This window comes from Aptenodytes forsteri, unplaced genomic scaffold (assembly GCF_000699145.1).
Source record: "Aptenodytes forsteri isolate BGI_AS27 unplaced genomic scaffold, ASM69914v1 Scaffold66, whole genome shotgun sequence".
Lineage (NCBI taxonomy): Eukaryota > Metazoa > Chordata > Aves > Sphenisciformes > Spheniscidae > Aptenodytes > Aptenodytes forsteri.
The window spans coordinates 2745726-2768335 of NW_008795131.1; the positions used below are offsets into that span (position 1 = coordinate 2745726).

Genomic DNA, 22610 nt, shown 5'->3' on the forward strand with positions numbered 1-22610 from the left:
GGCCCCGGAGGACAGCTGGGGGGGGCGAGCCTCCCTGAAGACACTCTGCGATTTACCCCTTCCTCCTCCCCGAAAAGACTGGCGATCGGCCTCTGGGAGACTCCTCCATCCTTCCCCGAAGAGACTTCGAGGGTCACCCGCAATTTTCTCCTTCCACCCCTCTCCCCCTCCCTCCTTTCCCCACGGAAGGATTTTTACCCAACGGAGGATATTTTGGTTTCGCCCTCTCTGCGAAGAGTATCCCTCTTTGGGGAGGGGGGGTTTCCACAGGGGAATGAAATCCCCCGCTGAGCTGCCAAGGAGACTTTTGCGGCCTTTCTCGCTCAAGGAATACCTTCTCCCCTCCCCTGCCCCCGCAGATGTTTTTTTGGGGTACACCCCAGGAAATTTTTCTTGTCCTGCCTTTACGAATTCTTCAGACTCGCCTTGCTTCTGGCCCCTAAAGTTTGTTTTTATGATTTTAAATTTTAATTTATTTGGAGTATTTTTGGAGCAGGGGAGAAGAATCTGACCCCCCCCACCCTGTTGCCCTCGGACTCCGGAGAGACGAGCCTGGATTTTTCTCTCTCCCACAGCCAATCCTTCCCAGTCATTCCACAATTTGCCCCTTTCTCATCTGATGACTAAAGAAACAGGAGGAAGAGGAGGGAGGTTTCTGGATTAATTGCCCCTGCTGGATTATTTATTTTTCCTACTTCTCTGCTTGGCATCTGAGAAGAGAGGAAGGAGGGATGTCAACTGATTTTTACCCCTAGCCCCCCTGGATTAATTACCCCATTTTTTATTCTCTTGTTGGATCAATTACCCCTTCACCTTACCTCCTCTCCCTCCCCTCCTTACGCGAATGAGAAGACAAGAGGAACAGGGAGGATTTTGATCTTAATCTCCCGTCGTTGGATTACTTACCACCTCCCTCTTTCTGTTCTCCCCTTCCACGGTGGCTTTACCCCCCCCGTTTGATATCCAGAAGAAGAAAAAACGTTCCGACTCTCTCGTAATATTTTTTTTTTTTTTAAATTTTTTAATATATTTTTTTACCCCCCTCTCCGATACCACTCTCCTCCTGGGTTATTTATCCTGCCACTATTTCGCGTGCGTGTGTGTCCGTATGTAAATCCCTTATTTAATTGTATTATTATTTGTGCGTGTGCATAGTCCCCCCTCCCCCCTTTCCCTCTCGGTGTCTGTCTCTCTCTCTCTCTCTCTCTCTCTGTCTGTCTCTTTCTTTCTTGTCGGAGGCTGTGGGATAATGGCGTGTGGGTTGTGGCTGTGAGGATGAGTTCCTGCTTCGTGCCGAACGGGGCCAGCCTGGAGGATTGCCATTCCAACCTCTTCTGCCTGGTAAGTGTCGGCCACCGGCACACACACACGCAGGGTAGACATGGAGTGAAAGAGAGAGGAGGTTTGGGGGAGGGGAGGAAGGGGTAGTGGAAGCAAAGCAGCCATTTTTAGCATAGCTTCTGTTGGATGAGTCCTCAGAGTAGGCCCTGCCTGGAGCCAGCCAACTCTCCCATGCCCCTCTGGTTCCCCCTCCATCGCTGTCTGTCTAGCCTTGCCCCTCCCTCCGCTTTCTTCCTGGATAGTATCCTCCCTGCAACTCGCCTTTTCCTTCGCTTTCCTCGCCTGCAACTTTTCCTGCCTTCTCCCTATCTTCCTATCTCTGCTTCTGAACGTGGTATTTCTCGCAGGAGGTAAGGAGAACTGCTGCTCCTTTTTCTTTCAGCCCCACATCTCGGGGAACTTTCTCTTTCCTCTCCCCACTCGTGACATCCCAGACGAATCTGAGCCGAAACCTGCCTTCTTCCTTGCTTTTAAAGTGCTCTCTCTTACTGCTTGTTTTTGTTCTGGAGGTCTGCTTTGGGTGATGCGTTCCCTGTGAAGCGGTGGTATCTTATGTTTTGTTGTGCACCATTTTGTTGTCTTTTTAAACCCAAGTAGGAAATTGTTCGAATTATTGATTTTGGTAGCTCCCAAAGTAAATTTGATTTAACTGGACTGTGATGCAATTTTTGGTGGCTGTGCTGAGCTGTTTCATCCTCCTTTTAATGCAAATTAGCTAATCTTAGCTGACTGCCTGATACTTATTATTCTAGAGATTGTTATAAGTAAAAACCTGTGCCAAGCTGTGGTACTAATATTTTTTGGATGGAGGGGGAATCTGGACAGCCTGAACATGTCTGCAGCCTGCATCAGGCCTGCAGCTCCACATTAGTAGTGCATTTTTAAATCTTAAAGTCTTTCTAAAGTATCAACTGTTAAAAACTCCCTACCTTTCTTCTAAATTGCTTCTCCTCCTGAAGGTAGGAAGGCTGCCATGTTAGGTTTAAGTGTTGCAGTAATCGGTTTTTGTGTTGTCATATTGGGAAGAAAAAAAATTAGTGACCTCTTAGCAAATGCCAACCTACCTTGTTCTCCCTTCTCGAAGAGAACCCAGGGGCAATGCCTCCTCTACGTGCCTTAAGGTGACTGTCCCCATGTGAAAAAACTTAGCGCTAAAACTTGGTATGGTATTGCATTGTAGATAATCCAGGAGTTGTCCATTTCCCATTACATATAGTAGTAACTCTTACTTTATAAAGCCAAGTTTTTGCCTAGAAGGGGATTTAGTGGGTCGTAATCAATGTGGATCCAAGTCTGATATATAATTTAATGATAAAACCAGGATTTAAATTCTTAAATGTGGTGCGAGACGTGAAAAGTGTGATAGCTCTTGGTAAAATAAGTGTACTTGAGAGGCTTCCTGTGTGAGATACAGAGAATTTTTTTACAATGGAGAAACTTGTGATATTTTCCATAGTAGATGACTGGAAGAATGTACGCTTGAATTAGATTTACTATATTACCTATTTCCTTAGAGCAATCTTGGACTGAAAAGGTAGGGTATGCATAAGTAAGCAAAAAGAAAGACGTTCTTTGCTAAGGCAAGTGTTTAGTAGATTGGACAGTTGGTGTCTGCAAATAATTACATTGTTCACCCATCTTTCACTTTATTTTAAATCAAATCTGGCTTTTCTCTGTGAAATCTTAAAGCTGCGGTGAAAATGAACAGCTCTTGCTTTACTGCAGTTACTAAAGGAGATTTTAAAACAGGGTGCCTGATTATTTCCAGTTTATCTTCTAAGATACACCAAACTTAGAAGTGTGGTTTCTGTCAAATTTTGTTGGATTAATCCTTCCTTTCTTCCTTCCACCCACCTCTTCCTGTGCCATCATCTTGTTATAGCAGGATGTTTCTGTTGGGGATGTACCTACCCCAGTGTCTGACAGTTGTTCTTTTCCTTCCCTTAGGCTGATCTAACTGGGATTAAATGGAAGCGATATGTATGGCAGGGTCCAACATCTGCCCCAATTCTCTTTCCCGTCACGGAAGAGGACCCTATTTTGAGCAGTTTCAGTCGCTGTTTGAAGGCGGATGTACTCAGTGTTTGGCGCCGAGACCAGAGACCTGGACGCAGGGAGCTATGGATATTTTGGTGGGGTGATGACCCCAACTTTGCTGACCTTATTCATCATGATCTCTCAGGTAGGAGGAAATTAAAACCTTCTTTTGGTCAGTGGAAGGATGCTGTTACTCAGGGCTATCTTCTGCCAGCCCTTAGAAAATCTGTACTAGATGAACTGCTGTCTATAGATAAGATAAATTTATTGCTACAATCTACACCTTTGAGTTTATGGTGGTAGTGGAAAGAGCTCTCAGAAAAGCCAAATTATTACATCAGCGCAGTAATCAAACAACTACCGTCTGTGTTTAGGTGGTCTTGGACTGCTAGATTTTCAAGAAAGAAGTTTTTGCTCCCCACTTGTTTCTTTTGGGGAAAAAAAAAACCCCCAAGCCTATGAATTTTGGCAGCTTCTTCACAAGAAAGCTGTGCCTAAAGCTGTGCCTGTGATTCAGAAGTGATGTCTTAAATATGTTTTGATAAGATCCCTTTTGTTGGGCAATTAGAACTTTCAAAATCCCCCTCTTGTCTTTGGGGAAAAAAAAAACCCCCCAAGCCTATGAATTTTGGCAGCTTCTTCACAAGAAAGCTGTGCCTAAAGCTGTGCCTGTGATTCAGAAGTGATGTCTTAAATATGTTTTGATAAGATCCCTTTTGTTGGGCAATTAGAACTTTCAAAATCAAATAGTAAACCCCATTTTATTATGTAATAAGAATTGTAGAGATCTGGGCAACTCTTGAACCGTATGGAGTTGTTTTGATTGGAAGTCAAATCATCGGCGAGAAGCCCCCAAAAGAAGGCATCTGAAACCAGCTTGCTGTTTTCATGCAAGAATCTCTAAACCTTGTATTTTTATGATTTCTCTCTCCCCCTTTCCCAGTGCTCTGAACCCGTACCTGCTTTCAAACTTAGACTTTTGAAAGACTGACAATATTTATATTTCTCAATGATGTTGTACTTCAAATTTGACACCTTGTTTTGGAAATGTTGACTTGTTGATCTCAATTCCCAAAGTAGATGCCTTTCCAGTTGCTTATCAGTAAGGTGACCAAGTTAGGTTTTTAAGCTATCTGTGTAAGTCTAGTGGTGAGACTATGCTAATTCTAGAAAAAAGCAAAGTCACATCACTCCAATTTCCTTTCAAATAATGTACAGTGTTCAGATTACTGAAGCGTAAAATGAGACCAAGGTTTGGTGACCTGGTAACCAGAAATTGTTAATGCTGTGTGTGTTTGTGGATAGCTGAAGAACAAATACGAGTTTGAAGTGCCACTGAGGAAGTTGACTTCAAACAAGTTAATAACTTGTGGAACTTTCGTACAAAAATAATATGATCTGAAAAACAATTGATGCGCTAAAATGGTGTTTATTTCTTTGAATAATTGACTTCAAAGATTGGGATGTTGGTCGTATTCCCGTCTGTCTTGGACCTAGAAACTTTGCATCTTAAATGGCACTTATAATTGTAGGTTGCTTGATATTTTAGTGCATTTAAGGCTTCCTTATTTTGCCCTATGAATAACCTCAGTCTTGACCTGCAGGGAACATCCTTTGTATGACTGAGATGTAACTTAGACTAAATGCTATTTTTGGCCTGGGCCTGCCCTGAGCAGAGACTGACACTTGTGTGAAAGTATCTATGTAAATTTTGTATGCTGTTGGCTGGTTGGATTAAATTGAGACAAATATGTTACATTATTTTTTGAGTGGAAGATCGAATAAAAGTTAAGCCATTTGGAGCGTGCATTTCTGCACTACCTGGCCATCAAAATTATTTGTTTTAGCAATTTTCTTTGTGTTCTCTCTTGAATCTATCTACTAGTGATACAGTGTAGAGGTACCTTTTGAAAATAGTGGTGTTTTGTAGCTGAACTTTTAGCTTGGTGTGTATTTATGCTTTTATGGAATTACACTTTTGCACAGGTAGGTAAGCACGTATCATCCTAGGTGCTTATCAACTCTTAACCTCTCTTAGGGTATAAGGGAGAGAGGGTAGAGGATTAGAGTCTCCCAGCCATGTCTTTGCAATTGTTTGGGGTATTTTCTTTGTTCAGGTCACCTGTGGATGTCTGTGCGTCAGTAGAGCTATGGTACACGTCTTGCTGTTAGATATTTTTCTACATAAATGCTTATCACTCATGAGACTGTTACCTGTGTCTCTGTGTAGATGTATCTGACATCTTGGTTTTTGCAGGCATGTTTTTGTCTCCTTTTAATTAAAGGACACTCTTAGAGTGTGTTAGTCTGCTTGGCTCTTCTGACCAGAAGTTGATAAGATATTAGTCAGCTAGATTGTGGAGGAGATGGCTGAGGAGTGCCTGCACCTGCACTTTTTCTCTTTCCCGTTACACAAAATCTTAATGTGAACCTCATAGAAGAAAGAATTATGGCTGAAGCCAAACAATGTTATCTGACCTTTGTCATAGACCTAATGGATTTTTTTCATTGCTGGACAATTTCTCCTAGTAATTCACATTGCCCTGTTCTCCCAGTGATTGCTTGTTACATTTTCAATGGGAAAGATAAATTACTTCCTAGCAGAGGCTTGTTACTTGCAAAATTGATTGGAAATTGTTTGCTGCTGAAGGTTAAGGTACTGCCTCATTTAGAACTTTTCTACTCGGTAGGGGCAGAATTGTGCTGAAGAATGGGGCGAGGGAGGAAGAGAGGGGCTATGAGCAGTCTGTTGCTGCTAGCATGTCCTTTATTGCCTATGGACAGACTTCTCTTGGGGAAGTGGGCCTTGAATGAGCTGTAGTTAGAAGTATGCCAGGGCAATGTTAATAACTTTTGATTTTGGCTTCCTTTGGTATGAAACTATGCCTGTCAAGGAGAGGTTGGTATTTTGAGAGTGTTTGACTTTTTTGATGATTTGTAGTTTCAATGAACAATGGACATTCAGTGTGTGGAACACAGCTTGGTTATCAACCCTCGGGGATTTGAAATATGGCAGCCTTCAAGAATCCTTTTGTCCCCTACAGAGTCCCTTCCCAAGATCACTTCAAGAGGGAATGTACAGTTTGTGGGTGTACATCTATGCATATCAGATTAAAAAAATAATTTCTCTCTCTCTGTCTCTTCAGCCTGTACATTCTGGAAGTTCATTCTTTGCCCTGGAGATATGTTTGAATGCCTGCTACTGGCTATATCTGAATTCTCATATCAAGCCTTGGATAACTGTCTTGTTGATGGTCAGGGTTTGTTGTTGCCTGGGGGCATGTCAAAAGGAGACTTGTTCAGAGATGCTGATTGATCAGTAATATTGACTTCACTCAATCATTTTTTTTTCCTTCCCTAGGAAGCTACTTACTGTATGTAATACCAAAAAAAACGTAAGTCTGTTTCTACCCCAACATAGCTAGAGGCAGGCAGAAGTTAGTGAAATGTTATTTTATCCTCTAACAACCTCAAAAGTTATGTATTTGTTGTGACAGTGAGTCTTGATTATAGTAATTCCTGCAACTCCAACCTTAAAGTAGGACAACCCTTCAAATTTCTGAAGGCAATGGTCTCTCGCTGGTCTGATCAGCAGTTATTTTATCAGATAGGTTCTTTCTTGTTTTAAAGTGGTTACCACTACACTTGGATTTTTTTAAATTGGCAGTAGATGGTTTCAAACCTGAGGACAGTTGGGTATGAATTACGTACAAGACATAGTCCCAAGAAAATGGTTACAATTTGATTAATGCTTGGATAGGGGAAGGCTTCTATATGCCTTTGACCTTCAAATTGCATCTTTTAAATTGTAAGCTATAAGATGCATCTTTTTTGTTCTGGTGTCTATTAAATCTTGTTAATTTACTCTAAAGAGTTTTCCTTGTACCTGTCATATATCAAGTTAATCAGTTTTTGTTTGCTGAACAGTCTTCCTCATGCTTCTGCAAGGGATGAATGTATAAAAGTAATGCTCGTCTTGGCTCCTTGCTGGGCTTGTAGGAGAGCTTTAAAGAAAAAGGAGAAAGGTCTGTATACTGACGCTTGTCTGTTGATAATGTAAAACAGCAACAGTCATGGCAGCAAAGACTTCTATGTGTTGTGTAGTTCTCAGTGTATGTGCATTATAGATCAAATCCTTGTCTCCAAACAAATCCGTGAATTGGGTGGTTTGTGCTGATGTCAGCACTGAGTGTCTCATTACTTTTAATACAATGGAAACCAGAGTATGAGCCAGTTATCATACCGAGGGTTCTGCAAAAAAGCCTGCCAGTTGCAAGTAGTTGGCAAAGTGAGCTTTGAAAATAGTTCAGCTAGTGGCTTGCATTTTTTTTTTTAATAACATTTGCTTCCTAAGACCATTTAACTCCTACAAAAATAAAAAGATTCTTTCTTAAAAATTTTGCACCTAATGTCAGTACAGTGAGCTTAAGTAACTTGTCTGTGGTGGATACGTATGTTCCTGTGTATGTAATAAGAAGGCGTTACGAATGTTCCTTGCCGCGTGGTGCGTTGGTGCTTTAGCGTTTCTTCAGTCCTTCATGTTAGAGATATGTCCACTTAAGCAAAACTGCTGATAAGCATTATGCAAAAACTACTGAAGCAGTCTTTGTAAAACTTCTGTGACCTGGTGTGAGTACCAGGTCAAAGATGATGTTTAACTTTTTTCCTTTTTTCTCCTGACCAACATGCATGTGAAATATCTGTGGAGTAAGGTGAAAAATGCTTTGTCACAGTAAATGAGGATTTTGCATCATATTACGTTGATTGTACATACAATGTCACATGCATCATATACCTGTATAAATAAGAGGAATGACTCCATGGGCACTAAGGGTAAGATTTAACAATATAAGTAAAATATATCTGCGTATTGAATTACTCCAAGATGGTGTGGAGGAGGATATTGGAACATTTGGCTAGAAAGTTTTTCAGCTTTTCTTTTCTTGTGGTCATGCAGACCAGACCAGCCAACCTTAGACCCAACAAATAGTGAAGGACAGCTGTTACCTTGTTACCCTTATAAGCAGGCATAGCTACACACTTACAAAAAGGTCATAGTTTTAAATTTTTAAGATTTAGAAAAACATTCTGCTGGGTAGCGAAAACATAAAACCTACATATGTGATGCTGGTAAAGGGCTAGCACTACAAAAACTGACTTGTATTGGTGCTGAATATTTTGAGTGTGGTATTTTAGACAGTAGGTCATGTTTGGCTAGCTTCTCAGTTGATGGAATTTTCCAACTAGTTTGGGTATCTAGAGTGTTATATCTAGGCTCTTTTCAGTGAATGTAGATAACCTGTAGATAACAGGTACATTCTACTAGAAACAAGAATCCAAGTAAGGCAACTTGAGTTTAAGTTGGTATTTTTGAGTTTGTAGTCAGTCCCTTTTTTCACACAAAATCTGTTGCTTCTCATTTATTTCATAGGGGATATAGGCCCTCCAAATTATTTTTCAGTAGGTTAATTCTTGCTTGGAGCAATTTTATTTAATCTTAAAGTATTTGAATATAAAAATCTGTTTTTTAAACAGAAAACTTTACTTGAAGTGTTTCTGTCATATTATTACAATACTGCATACAGCAGCAATTTCACGCTACTTTGCTTATTATACTTTCCTTGTAACCTGAAGCTTATATAGGGAGTTTGATTGTATAAATCAGTTTTGCATCAGTCTATTTCTGTAACTGGCATGCTGTCAAATCATGACAGAAAGGAAGCCTATGAAGGTAAGTAATACTTCTGAAAGACGCATCTCAGTCATGATACTAAGGAATGGATTTTTCCTCTGTGTAATTGAAGTAATTGGGGGAGGGGGAATTGTAGTCCAAAGTAGGGGCTTGACTGTGGCTTGGTTCTTCGCATAGTTTATTTTAGAGGTTCATTGAGCATTAGGAAGATATTTTTAGTGGTATGGTAAACATATTCAGCCTTTTCAAGAGTTGATGCTTACTGGTGTTTTGCTGATGTGGCCAGTTATATGTTAAAAGGAAGAAGGGGGAAAGTCCACATTCTTTAAAAGTGTTCTTGAAAATGTCATTTTTAATACTGTATATTTATCTGTTGCAGTATAACAAAAGAAATTCAAAATTGGTATTCTTGCAAAAAACATAACATTAAGCAGGGATCTGTGTATTTGTTAGCAATCTTTGATTAATAAATTTAATAACTTATAACAATAATTTAATAGTAAAAATGAACTTTACTGTTTCCGGTGAACTGTATGAAGAATGTAAGGTAGAATATAAAAGTACTGAAAGCGAAAGGCTCCTACAACTGTTTAATTAAAATTGGATGGTGGTAGTTTCAAGGAATTGTTGACTGAGAAAAGTTTGTTATTTACATGTAGTATGAAAATTGCTTTTTCCTGTAATCCTTCATTTCATGATAATTTTTAGCCTCATTTAAGGGAAACTCTCTGCTTAATATGGGGTGTAAAGAGGGAGGGAACAAAATTAGTTATTGTGCGATGATATATATACGTTTGTTTAATGGACTGACATAAAAATATGTCACAGAGGGTTTGAGTGGTTTGGACAGCTAAGAGGACTAATCAAACCCAAAACACTTGTAACCTTCAGGTTGCCAGAGCACTTTTGTGGATAACACTCGTCTGAAGTGAAATTGTGGCTTAACACCTTCTTAAAATGAATCAGCAACTTATTTTGGTTTATTATCACTATCAGATTGAACATTTGAAGTTACTGTGTTTAAGAAAGATTAGAAACCAAAAGTGCCTCTTCTTCTCCCTCTCTTTTTAAAAATGGTTTACTTTGTACAATTTCTGTTAAGTAGGAGGCTTTTTCTCATGTTGAGAAACAACAATTTGAATGAAGAAGAAAAATAGCTGGGAGATGTGAGCAGATGTCATATTTCTCTCCTTCCATCCGCCACTCTAAAAAAGGGGGAGGGGGGAATGACTAAATAGACTTCAAAAAGACACAGAACACTTACTGCTATTTTTTTTGCATGAATTTGAATAATGTTCTGAAATGAGGGTATCTTTAACTGTCATCTTATTTAATATTCCCTTTCTATAGCAAGATGCACTTCAGTTTGAACAGGTGGTCTTATTTTGGGTACCAGACGTTCTTCCTGATCAGTAGGCATGCTTACAGCATGCTGTCTTTTTAAATATTAGAGTTTTAATTGTAATTTCCATCTAATGCCTTACACTTTCCCCACATAATATGCTCATCTAAGAGCTCTCTGTTTCAGCAATAAACTAAGACAGCTAGGAGAGCTCTTAAGAATTACAATCTTGTGGCAAGTTCTTGCATGTAAACTTTTGTTCATAACTTGGTTGTCAGCACAACTATTAACGTTAAATGAAATACCTAGCACTTTGTAGTGTCTTCAGAAAATTGAAACCTCTCAAAATACAAGCTTTGAATTACACTTCAGTATCTGTATGATTTCGGCGTCTTTCTTCTCATTGATACACTAATACGTCAAAACAAAATTAGGCATAAAAGCTGGAAATAGCTCTTTCTCTTTCCTCTTATAATAGGTAATTGATGCAGGGGATGTTCTTAGAATGATTTTTTTTAAATTATGAGAGCCATATAGAAACCAACTATTTAACCTTTGAAATGGTGTGGAGTTTATTGTGCAGTTAAAAGTCCAATATCATTAAGCTTTGTAGTTAATGTTTGCTCTGCTGAGCTGCTTGTTTGCCACCAGTTGAGCAGTATGCGCTGAACAGCAAAGCTGCCTGTAGGATAGAGCTGCTCATTTGTGTATGTCTACAAATCTCTGAGCTGGGGAAAAATGTGTCCTCTTGGCACAAACATTTTATACCCTTTGACTTTGGACTTTTGTTGCTTTTTGTTACAGGCTTCTTATATGATGTTTCTTTAGTGAGTTACTGTATTATCTTTTAGCTTTACGGTTTTTTAAAAACAAGTTTTTGCTGAACTTCAAAACTGGAACAGGGTGATGGAGTGGGAAACTCATCCTGAGGTCTCTTACTTAGGAAATGCTGTTCCTTGCTTTTCCTTGTTTTTACCAGAAAATTATTTCATGTAATGATTCATCTGTAATGGTGTGCACCTCTTAATTTATAAATTATGGGACAGGTCTGTTTACTCTTCTTCTGTCTCTCAGAGAAGGAAACTGGGAGTAATTTTCTTTAACTAACAATACTGATCTTGAGTGGAAATGTACTTCCATTTGTGTGGAATCTAGCAATATACAAATATGGCCACCACCTTCTGGTTGTAATAGTATCTTGAAATTCTTGTCTTTCATCTTTTTCCTGAAGATTGTTTATTGTAATAATCTATAAGAGTTTTTTTCCTAAATAAAACTCTTAGGTGTCTGGTTTTCTACATGATCTCTAATTTAAGGATATTGAGACTTTAGTTAATACTATTGCAACCTTTTAAGCTTGTAAGTGGCTTCCAGATAAAGGTGGAGGGGCTTATTTCAAAGGGGGATTTAAAATGCAAGGACTTGGCTGTATTACTGAAGTTTTCTGACCATTGAGCAAACCAGTGGAAAGCTATTTGAACCAAAATCCTCTGTGAAGGAGAGGTGAACAGACAGGTTGCTATTGTAAGACCTGTTGTACGGAACTAAACCTGAACCCAAGCCTCGCTTCTTGGAGGTGTGCAGAGAAGGTATGAGGGGCAATGAATGTGAGATATGAGCAACCCGTTCTAACTTTGAACTCTGCGTGGGGGTTGGAGCGGGTGACCTCCACAGGTCCCTTTCAACCTAAATTATTCCATGACTATCCAGAGACTGAAGTAAAAATATGTCTCCTTATCTATGTCAGACAATCTTCTAGTCTCTGCTGCTACCTGGAGTGTAAAAGCAATGGCATTATAAGAATAACTATGCCAGGTTAGTCCAAGGAGACTAGTAGCAGATCCTTAGGGATATATATGAAACACGATATACAAGGAATTGTAGGCATAAAGATAAGACCTGATTGCCAGTAATTTAAGGACAAGATCTCGAGTTTTCTTATCTTATCCTCCATATTAGTGTGTTGCTGGGAATGAATGATACCACATATACACTGAGAGATACTACAGGAACTTTCAAATGTCCCTCATTTTACTTGTGTAATGTAATTGTAATGCCATTGTAATTCTTTGGACCAGTGCATATACTTCTAGGGCTCGTAAACTATGTTCAAACACTGATTATGAGCCAGTGGTTGAAGACATTACAGCTTCTTGTAATGGATCTTGCTTTCCGATTTGGCAAATCAACTTGGCTTGTGTAAGTTGGATTCCATGACTGTGTTTGATTTGTGGGGCACATAAGATCTCAGGGTTTCACTTCAGAATCCTATCAGTAGGAACTGGGCTTTGTCTTTCTGCTTGCTGTTTTTCTCTTCTGTTCTATGTATAGATCAGAAAGCAGGACTAGCCTGCTTAAATATCTTTTTTTATTTTGAATTAAAAAGAAAAGTTGCAGTTGTGAGAGTCTTCTGCGGAGAATCAGGTTGTTCTTACCAGTTTTCTGAATCTGGGTTTTTTTTTTTTCCCTTCCTCTAGCAAATTGTTGAACACTGAGGTTTAGTTGATCACTGACATTTGTGCCCAGCTTTCTGCAGTCAATGGTAGCTAAAGACACTACGATATATTAAAAGTTTGGCTTTGGGCAATTTATTTTTAAGCATAATTGTCAGCTAACTCTGAGGATAAGTAATTTGGACTACCCAAAACATGAGCCACCTTGCAGACAGATCAGTATACAGTGATCTCGCAGGCTGAAATAGCACTAGTTGTTTCCTTTTGTGTACAAGTAGCTGTTGAACCTTTTTTTCTTGTGGGAGACGAGATATTTTTATAGCTGATTACTTTTAGCAGTTATACTGTTATAAAGTGAGTAGAGTTATTTATTATCTGAATGTTACAGACTTTTTTGGTTGCGTGTTATGCTGTGAATGTCTTAAAAGCTTGTGGAAAAGAAAAGGATGTTGTGATATGTGCATGAAATAATAGGATGGAATTCAATGCTAATTTAATTTTCCCCTTTACCTTACAGAAGAGGAAGATGGTGTTTGGGAGAATGGACTTTCTTACGAATGTCGCACTCTACTTTTCAAAGCAGTTCACAACCTGTTGGAGAGGTGTCTAATGAATCGGAATTTTGTACGCATTGGGAAATGGTTTGTGAAGCCTTATGAGAAAGATGAAAAACCTATAAACAAAAGGTAGGATGTTTTATTTTGCTTTATTAAAGAAGTTGTAGGGTTTATTTAAGCTTCATGCTAAATGAAACATTTAATTAGGAGCACGCTGTTTATGGTTTATTTGGGAACCTGGATCTCTGCTCTTTGTTGTTTTTCTGCCTTTTTGGAGTTCTTCAAAACTTCCTTATGACAAAAGGAAGTAATACCAAAGGTAGTAGACAGTCTATTCTGTACTGGTACTCATATACAGACCACGGATAATAGGGATGTTGGAAAAGAAGCTAGAATCTTCTAGAAAAGAAGAAAAAGATACCCATGTGAAGAGAGACCTGCTCTGGACTTGCCAGTGTAGTGACTGGGACTAATTCTGATTGTAAATACTAACAAAGACTCATTCTTTGAGCAAGCGGGATCTAGAGAGCTATTTACAGGCACCACATGAAGTTTGGATAAATTACATCTTATGGGACATGTGGAGAAGAGAGTTTGAAATGTCAGCTCGTGGTCAGAAAGAAGGTTGTGTCTGGGAACACTGGTGTTAAAAGAATACATGTGGCCTCCACATGGAGGGGGAGGAGGGTGAGAGGAGAATTTTTGATCTAAATTGGAAGGACTTCTTCTCATGGTTCTAACGTGGTTTGACACGGTCTATGTTGCCTAGCAATAAATAATGAAATGAATAAAAACTAGGTTAGCTGGAACAAGTTTAATCGCTGTTCCCAAATCAGCTTTTAAAATCCAAAGTAATTTAAAGCTTAGACCATGGGGTTTTTTGTGTGGGTTTTTTTTTTGTGTGTGTATATATGTATGTGTTAAATCTTGCATGCAGGAAATTTTGAGATCAGTGGCTTTGCTTTTTGGGAGTGGAGTTGGCCATTGTTGGCATCTTCTGCAATAAATTTAAACTTGAAAGAAAATTAGAGCTGTTTTGGAGCAAAAGAAGCAGAAGCACATGTTTGTGTGTGTTTCTATTAGTAGTTGTGAACTGCTGCTTTTAATTTATGTATAAACTTGTCCTTTAGTTCTAGGCATCTCTTTCTCCACCCTGGTCAAGGCAAATGTTTCCTCTCTGGGGTGTCCTTGTCCATCCATTTCTTCTGTGTGTTGTTGCTATAAATCAATAGTAAAGAGTTTATTTTTAACTATTTAGGCCAATATTGTCTTGGCATAGTCTGGGCTTTCCTCATTTGAGGAACTGGTTTTCCAAATTGCCATTTGAAACTGGCATTAGTTATGTCATGGCATCTCTTGCAGTAATTCTATAAAGCTCTCTACAGCAGCTGGGAAAGCTGATGAAAGCTTTTAAAATAAAATAGCAGCGTTTGTTTAATTTGGAGAGTGATTCTTTTTTTGAGAAGGTTAGAAGGTCAGCATGCTTGATGAAAATAACTCAAGGAATTGTGTGCTTACCCACACAACAACTTCATCATAATTAGTCCAGAACTACTAGAAAAATATGTAGAAAGATTTACACAGATCTGTGTAAAATAATTTCTTTGTAGAGAAATCTCAATGTTTCATGCCAGATAGCTCAATACCATGTGATATTCTGAGTACTGGCTTTTATGAAATGAAGTGAGGGGAATGGTTAACAGATGTGCATACTCTTGGCATATTTGGCTCATCCCTTCTAGGAATATCTATAATTTGGATAATCTATACTCTCTGGAACGTTAAGCTGCTCAGAGGTATCAGTTCAGGCCTCTGCTGCTCCCAGCAACTTCCTGTGGGAGAAACCCAAATGGTTGAAATAGGTGCTTTGTGGTACCATCTCTGTAGCTAGAAGGTGTGTCGCTCTGTGACTGAGGAGGAAATGTCGAGTGGAATGGCTTGAGTGGATTTTGGTCTCTTGTATAAATTGGAATACTCTTCTAGTCAAAAGGGACATTTCTCTCTTATCAAATGTTAAGCATGACACTGTGGCAAAGCATGAGGCCCTAACTCAACATAGAAGGACTTGCAGCCTGTCTAGAAAATGCTCTGAATGTTGCACTCAGGGTGCTAATATGTTTCTTACCAGACAACTGGTATTAAGGTTTAGGTTTTGTTAGTTCTAGGCAACTTTTGCATATTTTTCCTTCCTCGGGATCCATTTAGTCATCAAGACCTATACTAAGTTTATCTTTTTTTGTAGGTGTGGCTGACTTAATTAAAAACCAGAAGAAACCACCACCAACCCCTCCCCAAAGCCATTCTTCTCTTCATGATTATGGATGCACATAGCTTCAGAATCAGAACAGTTTTGAAGCTATATTTTTGTCTTTTCAGCATTTTTACCATCTTTCAAGTAATAGGAATAGTAATATTCATAATGCTAATCTCAAAAGCATGTCATACTAGCTTCTTGATGTAGGAAGAATAGAGTCTTTTTCAGAAGACTCTCTGTTTCTTCCTCTGTTAGAAATATATATATTGCCCCAAAAAGTAGTGCTTCTCCTATGTAGAAGTGGCCACAGATGAATGTGGCAGGTATTGCATCTGTCATAGGGAATAAAGCCTTCCTGTTCAGGTAGGCTGTAATTACTTCTCTATACTCCTTGTGTTGATTAAATGTATATTTCCTTCTTAAGGAAGAAAAAAGTTACCTGTGATGGCGTTGGTATACTTTTATTCATCCTTTCCTTCTTAGAAAACATTGAATAGTGAAAGAAGTACAGGAAGAAACTGTGTGTACCCCAAAATAGGAAGGTTTTGCCCCACTCCCTGGTATCCCTGCATGAGTGTTGTCTTGCTTCATTTCAGACCTTGTTACTGTTACCTTTAGTGCCTACTTCCATCCCATATTGTTATGAATACTTTGCTTTCTTTGGGACTGTTTTTTGCATTAACATTCAGAAACCCTGAGATAGAATTCATGTGCCTGTATAATTTAAAGGCACTTAGTACACTGAGGATATGAAGTCTGCTACCAGTCTGCTTCAGATCATAGTTTATACTACCCTGCACTTTGGGGCTTGGCTGGCCACTATATAGACCTGTTCTCTGTGTATTATAACTACAGATTTTGATAAGGTTGGTTGTTCTTGCTGGCAATCTTTAGTTTCAAAGATTTTGATTAGAGACTGAGTAGTCAGTGCTCTTGATGGTGGAGGTAACTTCTTAACATGTGCTTTCTGGAGCTATGGCTGAGCAATGTGCAGGACTTTAGTCCCACTTTTTCACTTACTTTCTCTTTGAAGGATGCACAGATAGAGCTATTTCTTTCATTTGAAGCTGATCCCATCTGTTTTTTTTCCGAGTTCTGTTTGAAAGCATGTGGTTCCAGAATATGCGAGACTTTGTTATCTGGTCTCCCAACAATAGAAGTCAGTCGCGTTGTGCTTTTTGTATGTTCGTGGTAGTGCAACAGATGTAAGGCTGTGATTTCCAATAGGTGTTTGGCTGTGATGACAGATCCTTAGGCAGCCATGGCTTCCTGTCTGTTGCTCTGTTATTTTTCCTCCTTGTATAAGGTTATATTTAAAAAAAAAAAGTCTATTTCATCATTGCGTTGCATACGTTTTAATTTTAAGAGGACAGTCCTTAATGTTCATAAACTGATGCCACTGTGGCATGTGAATAGATGACCAAGGAAATAAGAATTAGATGGTTTTAAGTGTTCACTGTTTAATTATGTTTAATGATCTGACTCCTAAAACAAACACACTTATTAAACTAACCTCATATTATTGTTTAATATCTCTTGAAAAATTTTGCTATGGAAAAAGTAAAAACCTCAGATGTTTGCATTGTGCAGTCACATGCTGCATGTTGACAAGGCTGCAAGGTAATAACCAGGATCTGCTCTTCCTTCCCTCCCCCTGCTTCTCCCCAGTCTAAAACTAGCATTGAGAAAAGTGAGACAGTCATGTATTTGGTGAAATTTGATCTGTTAGAACAAGTCACGATTACCATGCCTGAGGAAACTGTCTGAGGTTTTCAAGTATGCTAGTTCCATTTCTGTTTATAGATAGGGCAGGAATGGAGTAGCTAACTCCCTAAAGCGTGTGGTGGATTTTTTGTTGTTGCTCACTTGTAAGTAGGTGATTTTCAGTTTCAGTAATGGGTGATGGGGGTCAGCAGGAGAACAATAGTAGAATAAAAGGCTAAAGGGAAGGTTTTGCTAGTGGTCTTAGTTGTAACCAAACAGGAAAAGAGGAATCATTGCCTCAGTATTTGTCACAATCTTTTTTCAGTCACTTAAAGCAAGGTAGATTACAGAAGCTCAATAATGTGGTTTAAATGACTGCATATTAAGTTACAAAGTTTGACAAATAGGAATGTCTCTTTTTCTCCTTTCCAACCTACTGTGTTGTTTTTGCCACATTCAGAAATATGGCTGTGCATGCTTTATTCAAAAATCTGCCCTATAAATGTATGAGATGGAGACTGTGATCTGCCGCATCCGATTGTCTGTCTACCTCTTCTGGTTAGACTGCTCAAATAACAGCCTTTGGATGAGACTTTTCCTCTTGCCAGCTGGATGCTAAAATAGTAGTGTATACCTGGAAATAATATGATTAGGAAACTTGTCAGATTAAATGCTATTTTAGATACAATTCCTTAATGAAGATTAAATCTGACACTCCTTATGAAACAAAAATATGAAGTGCTTAACGTGGAGGATATCTCCTGAAGTTATGGTAATAAGTGCAACTTGCTGAACTTTAACGCAATTGAAATACCAGTAAGCAAATAATTGAGTAATTCTGATTTTGTGGGAGGATCTGATAGACAACTGAAAATCTAGAATACTAAAAGCTACTATATTACTTGTATGGTTGCTTCCCCCTCCCTTGTAAATAGGAAATAGTATAACCAATTGCAGTGGGTGGCAAACCAGAACTTGTGTCTGAGTTCGCCTAAAAAACAAATCACAAAAAACCCCACCACACACCCAAACCAAACAAAAAAACCACCCCAAAAACAAAAACCCACTTGGAAAATCATAAGTGATAAGCTTATCATAGCTTACAAAATGAAACCTGCTGCACAGGTTTCACAGGTAATGCTGTTTAATGTTAGTCTGGGTGCAGGATTTTATAATGCCAGCCCACCATTCTTTTATTTTTTCATGGAAATTTATCTACCTGATGTAAATAAGTATACGACTTCATGGGAAATGACTGCTGAAAAATATTCTAGATATAAATTTGGTTTTGTTATAAGCCTTTGTACATGTAGTTATCTTGATTTGAAGGTGTGCTTATCATAGTTCTGAACATATGTATTTTTTTTCTCTCTACCTAATCTTGCCGGGAGGAAGAGGTAAAACTAGACACGATGGATGCGATTCCTGAGTTTGCCAGTGTGTTGGCAGATCTGCAGTCTTGAGTGGCCATGGCTGCAGTGGGGGGTGTGTGTGTGTTATTTTTTTCAATTGGGCCGTGGGAATGGTCTTGCTGCCTACTTCAGAAATGTTTATATTGATAAAGTTACTCCAAAAGAGACCAGCTATTGTCTGTTTGGTTTTCACTGCCCTTAAGACAAAGGGAATGCTATGCTTTCGTTCCTGAGCCCACATTTCTGCCTTATCCCCCTGTTTGGCTACCTTTTTCCTGTTTCCCATGGGGTCCTCTTTCAGTAGGAACGGAGTAGTTTGCTTCTTGATCCCTCTAGAATGATGCTGGGAATTATTATTAAGGAACAGAATGAGGAGATTTCTGGGTGCTAAACCTCAAAAATTTCTTCATACTTGAGAGAGTTAACTATACAAGAACAACATTTAGCCACAGGTTTTGTGTTTATTTCTATATATTTAATTTGAAACCTTAATAGCTGAAACTACGTGGCTCTTCCTTGATACTGTTGGAATATTTTCTGTTAAGTCTGCTCAACTCTTTTTTGCAGTGTAAATTTTCCTCCCTGTGTTAATCTTTAAATCCAACAATGTTAACATTTTTTTACAACAGTTCTAATAAGGTTGTTCTGGCATCAGGTACCAGCAGGAGAGCAGGTGATGTTTTTCCTTTTACTGTAGACAGCTGGAATTGAGAGCTGCTGTAAGTAGGACAGTGCAGGATAAACAGCAGGAGCTGAGAGCATTGATCACATGATTGTCTCTTTGGAATATTGGGTTGCTACAGAGACTACAAGCAGACAAATTTAGCACTTTACATCACAAAGCAGTTTTCTCTTATTTAGCTTAAGTTACAGTGGTAGTTGGTTCATCAGGAAAAATGAAAAAATGATACGGCTCTTGGTTTTTAGCTGTCAACAATAAATCTACACTCTTTTTGTTCACTGAACAATAAGGTAGTACAAAAACTGTACAGATACTTCACATTTTGTTAAATGTGAATTTTATAATGCATTTCAATTTTGAACTTTGAAAAAATCTGGCTTAACAAGATGTTTGTAAATGTTTCGGAATGGGAAAGAGCAATACATTGAAAGCTGTTACACTGCCTTTGAAATTGAGTAATGTCTAGCTGTTATCCATTTTCCAAATACATTCTGGATTCTTATTCTTTATAGCACACGTATATTTCATTGTGAAAGCTCAAGTTCAGATAATTGAGATTTGCATCCTCAATAATTAAAGGATGCTAAAATATAAGACGACAGGTTTATTAGTCTCATTTAAGTTTTGAAATACAGGAACATGAGCAACCACTTTTTGTAGTATTGCTTATAGTTGTATCGGGAGAATATATACTTTTCTGTGTGTGTATATATAAACTTCTAGCTGCATTCTGAAAAAATCAGGTTTGCTTCTTTGTAAGATGTCATGCTATAGTTTTAGTAGTGTACAAAAATAAAATAGTTTTTTGTTTCAACGTTGTTTTTATTGGGATGAAGCTAAGCTCATTAATAATGAAGTTAATTTAAAAATGTGGAAGTCTTTAAGGTGAATATGACTTATTCTGGAATACAGGTCACTTGCTACATTTGTATTTGTTTTAGTGCATGTAACTTGGTTATGGAATAAATAAATATTTTTAACTCACAGGTCTAACTAAAGTCAAAACATCCTCAGCTGTGTGAAAAATATTTTGGAGAGCCTTTTGACAGTAGTCATTAATGATGTGCTTTGAACTGGAAGTTTTTTTTCTACTTTGCTATTAGCTATGTTTTTTGCTTTGTGTTATCATCAAAATCAGCTTTCTGCTATATTTACCTTCATGACCATAGGGAGTTACTCAGAGATGCTTAGAAAAATGTCTGCTGTTCCATCTCTTTGTCAGTAGTTAGAGAAGCATCTGTATTTTGAGATCTTATTACTTCATGTTAAGATACAGAATATGTAACTTGCTAGAATATGTAGATGCGCATTTGTTTAGATTTCTTTGCGCTTTCACATTAAGGATATTAATGCCGCTGTGTCTGCCTGAAGTGCAGACCTTGTGATGGGGCTGATACAAGCTCCGATGTTATAGGGCAGCTTGTAGCCAAGGGCAAGAAGGGCATGTTTGTGAATTGATTAATGATGATTCAAACTCTTACTATAAAAAGTAGTACTGCAATGTAATGAGTATGTATGATAGCATGTTCTTCCTAGAGAACTAGGAACTAATTTCTCTTACCCTCTATTTTTCCCTAAGCCCCCAGCGCTTAAAAAGCAAAACAACCCCTCAGAAATAACTAAAACAAAACCAAAGAAAGCTCCTGAAGTATTTAATAATTGAAACAATTTGCGTACTTGCCTTGTGGGTTTTTTTTTTTCCTTTCCCTTTCATTTCTTAAATCAAGAAAACTCAAATGTTTTTCCTGGCAATTATTTTTGGTGCTGTGTTAATACAACAATCTGATTTTAGTATTTTACTTATTTCATATTTTGCTTATTACAGCAAACGCATACTTAATTTCCTGCTCCTTTCTAGTCTGAATTAAGATTGTGGTGTTTTGTAATTCAGGATTATGGATGGTGAGTGGAAATTGAAGATGACATGTTTAAAAAGATTGGCTGTTGAAGCAGTATAGGTGTGAAGGTGGCTGCATCGAAAGCTTCCCTTCATTAGTGCACTGCAGTGTTATGGCTATACCTGGAAGATGTATATAGTCACACAGAACTATTCTGAAGAAGCACTTACAAAGAAAAGGTGGTAGATGGGTTGTCTTGAGGGAGTTGCTTCTGCTCTTCTTCTGTTAGCCCAGAAAGCCTCAAGTGGCTTGGCAGCTTCACTCTTTCTTCTCCATGATGAAAAGCCCTAGAGGGTTGCCTGACAAAGAACAAAGCGTGTAGTGTAATCTGTCGTAGAATAGAGGACGATGTAGTGCATGTTGAGCATGTGGTCAGGTATGTAATTCCTCGAGACTTATTCTGTGGCAGTTATGTTTTGTTTTCTATCCTATGCTGGTTGCTATAGTGTTGTCTCTCAACCTGGTTAAAAGAAAAAGAAAAAACCAAACAAATAACTGAATATGAGGGGTCTTGGGGCTTCATGGTGTGTGTGTGTGTGTCCTTAAAATATTTTTTCTATTTAAACTTTTACTTCCAAAATAACCTATTTAATTGTAAGACTCTGTTCTCCAGCCCAAGAATTTACTATAGAAGGCTGCTGTCACCTTTTAAAAAGGAACTTCTTTGATACTTTAAATTTATTTAAGTGGCATACCGAAATAGTCTGTAGCAAAGAATAACTATTTGGAGATACTTCTATTTGGGCAGCTATGATGCATCTGTTGGGAACGCTCAGCTCTATTGCTGCTGCTGATAATTGTTGTCAGCCAGTCATGATATATTGATTCTTGGTCAAAATGTCCCGAAGGATGCTGGGTGCTGGCCAGTATGTACCAATTTTTGGCAAACATTTTAGAACAGTTTGAAATAATGATGCATATTAGTTACAGACTTAAAACTGTAGCTGATATGTTTGTGCTCCTAAACAAGGTGTGTTCTACCCCATTGAGAGGGAAATGGTAGAATCCTAATTGTGACAGCCATTAGTTCTGGGACAGTAATTTTGCTTTGCAATGCTCATTTTTCTCATCTAGGAAAAAATGGCAGTAGAAAGTATATAGTTTATAAGGATACGGTAAATATCTTGGTAGGGTTAAGCAGTGCTTTGACTTGATAAGCCATTCTTGGTTCAACTCAGAAGTAATTTACAAAGACAATCTGGGAAAATATGAGATGGTAATTATTTAAAAGAAAAAAA

At 38.3% G+C, this 22610-nt stretch overlaps 1 protein-coding gene across 3 annotated transcripts in view; it reads left to right on the top strand.

The window, feature by feature from the left end:
• The first annotated feature begins 1012 nt into the window (after positions 1–1012).
• MED13 (mediator complex subunit 13) overlaps positions 1013–22610 on the top strand; it is a 58942-nt gene continuing 37344 nt past the window's right edge. For all 3 annotated transcript variants that reach the window (XM_009278223.2, XM_009278224.2, XM_009278225.2), the window contains exons 1-3: positions 1013–1341; positions 3289–3523; positions 13383–13551. In XM_009278223.2, coding sequence (XP_009276498.1) covers positions 1276–1341; positions 3289–3523; positions 13383–13551 — 470 coding nt within the window. In that variant the 5' untranslated portion in view covers positions 1013–1275. The remainder of the gene's footprint in view (positions 1342–3288; positions 3524–13382; positions 13552–22610) is intronic.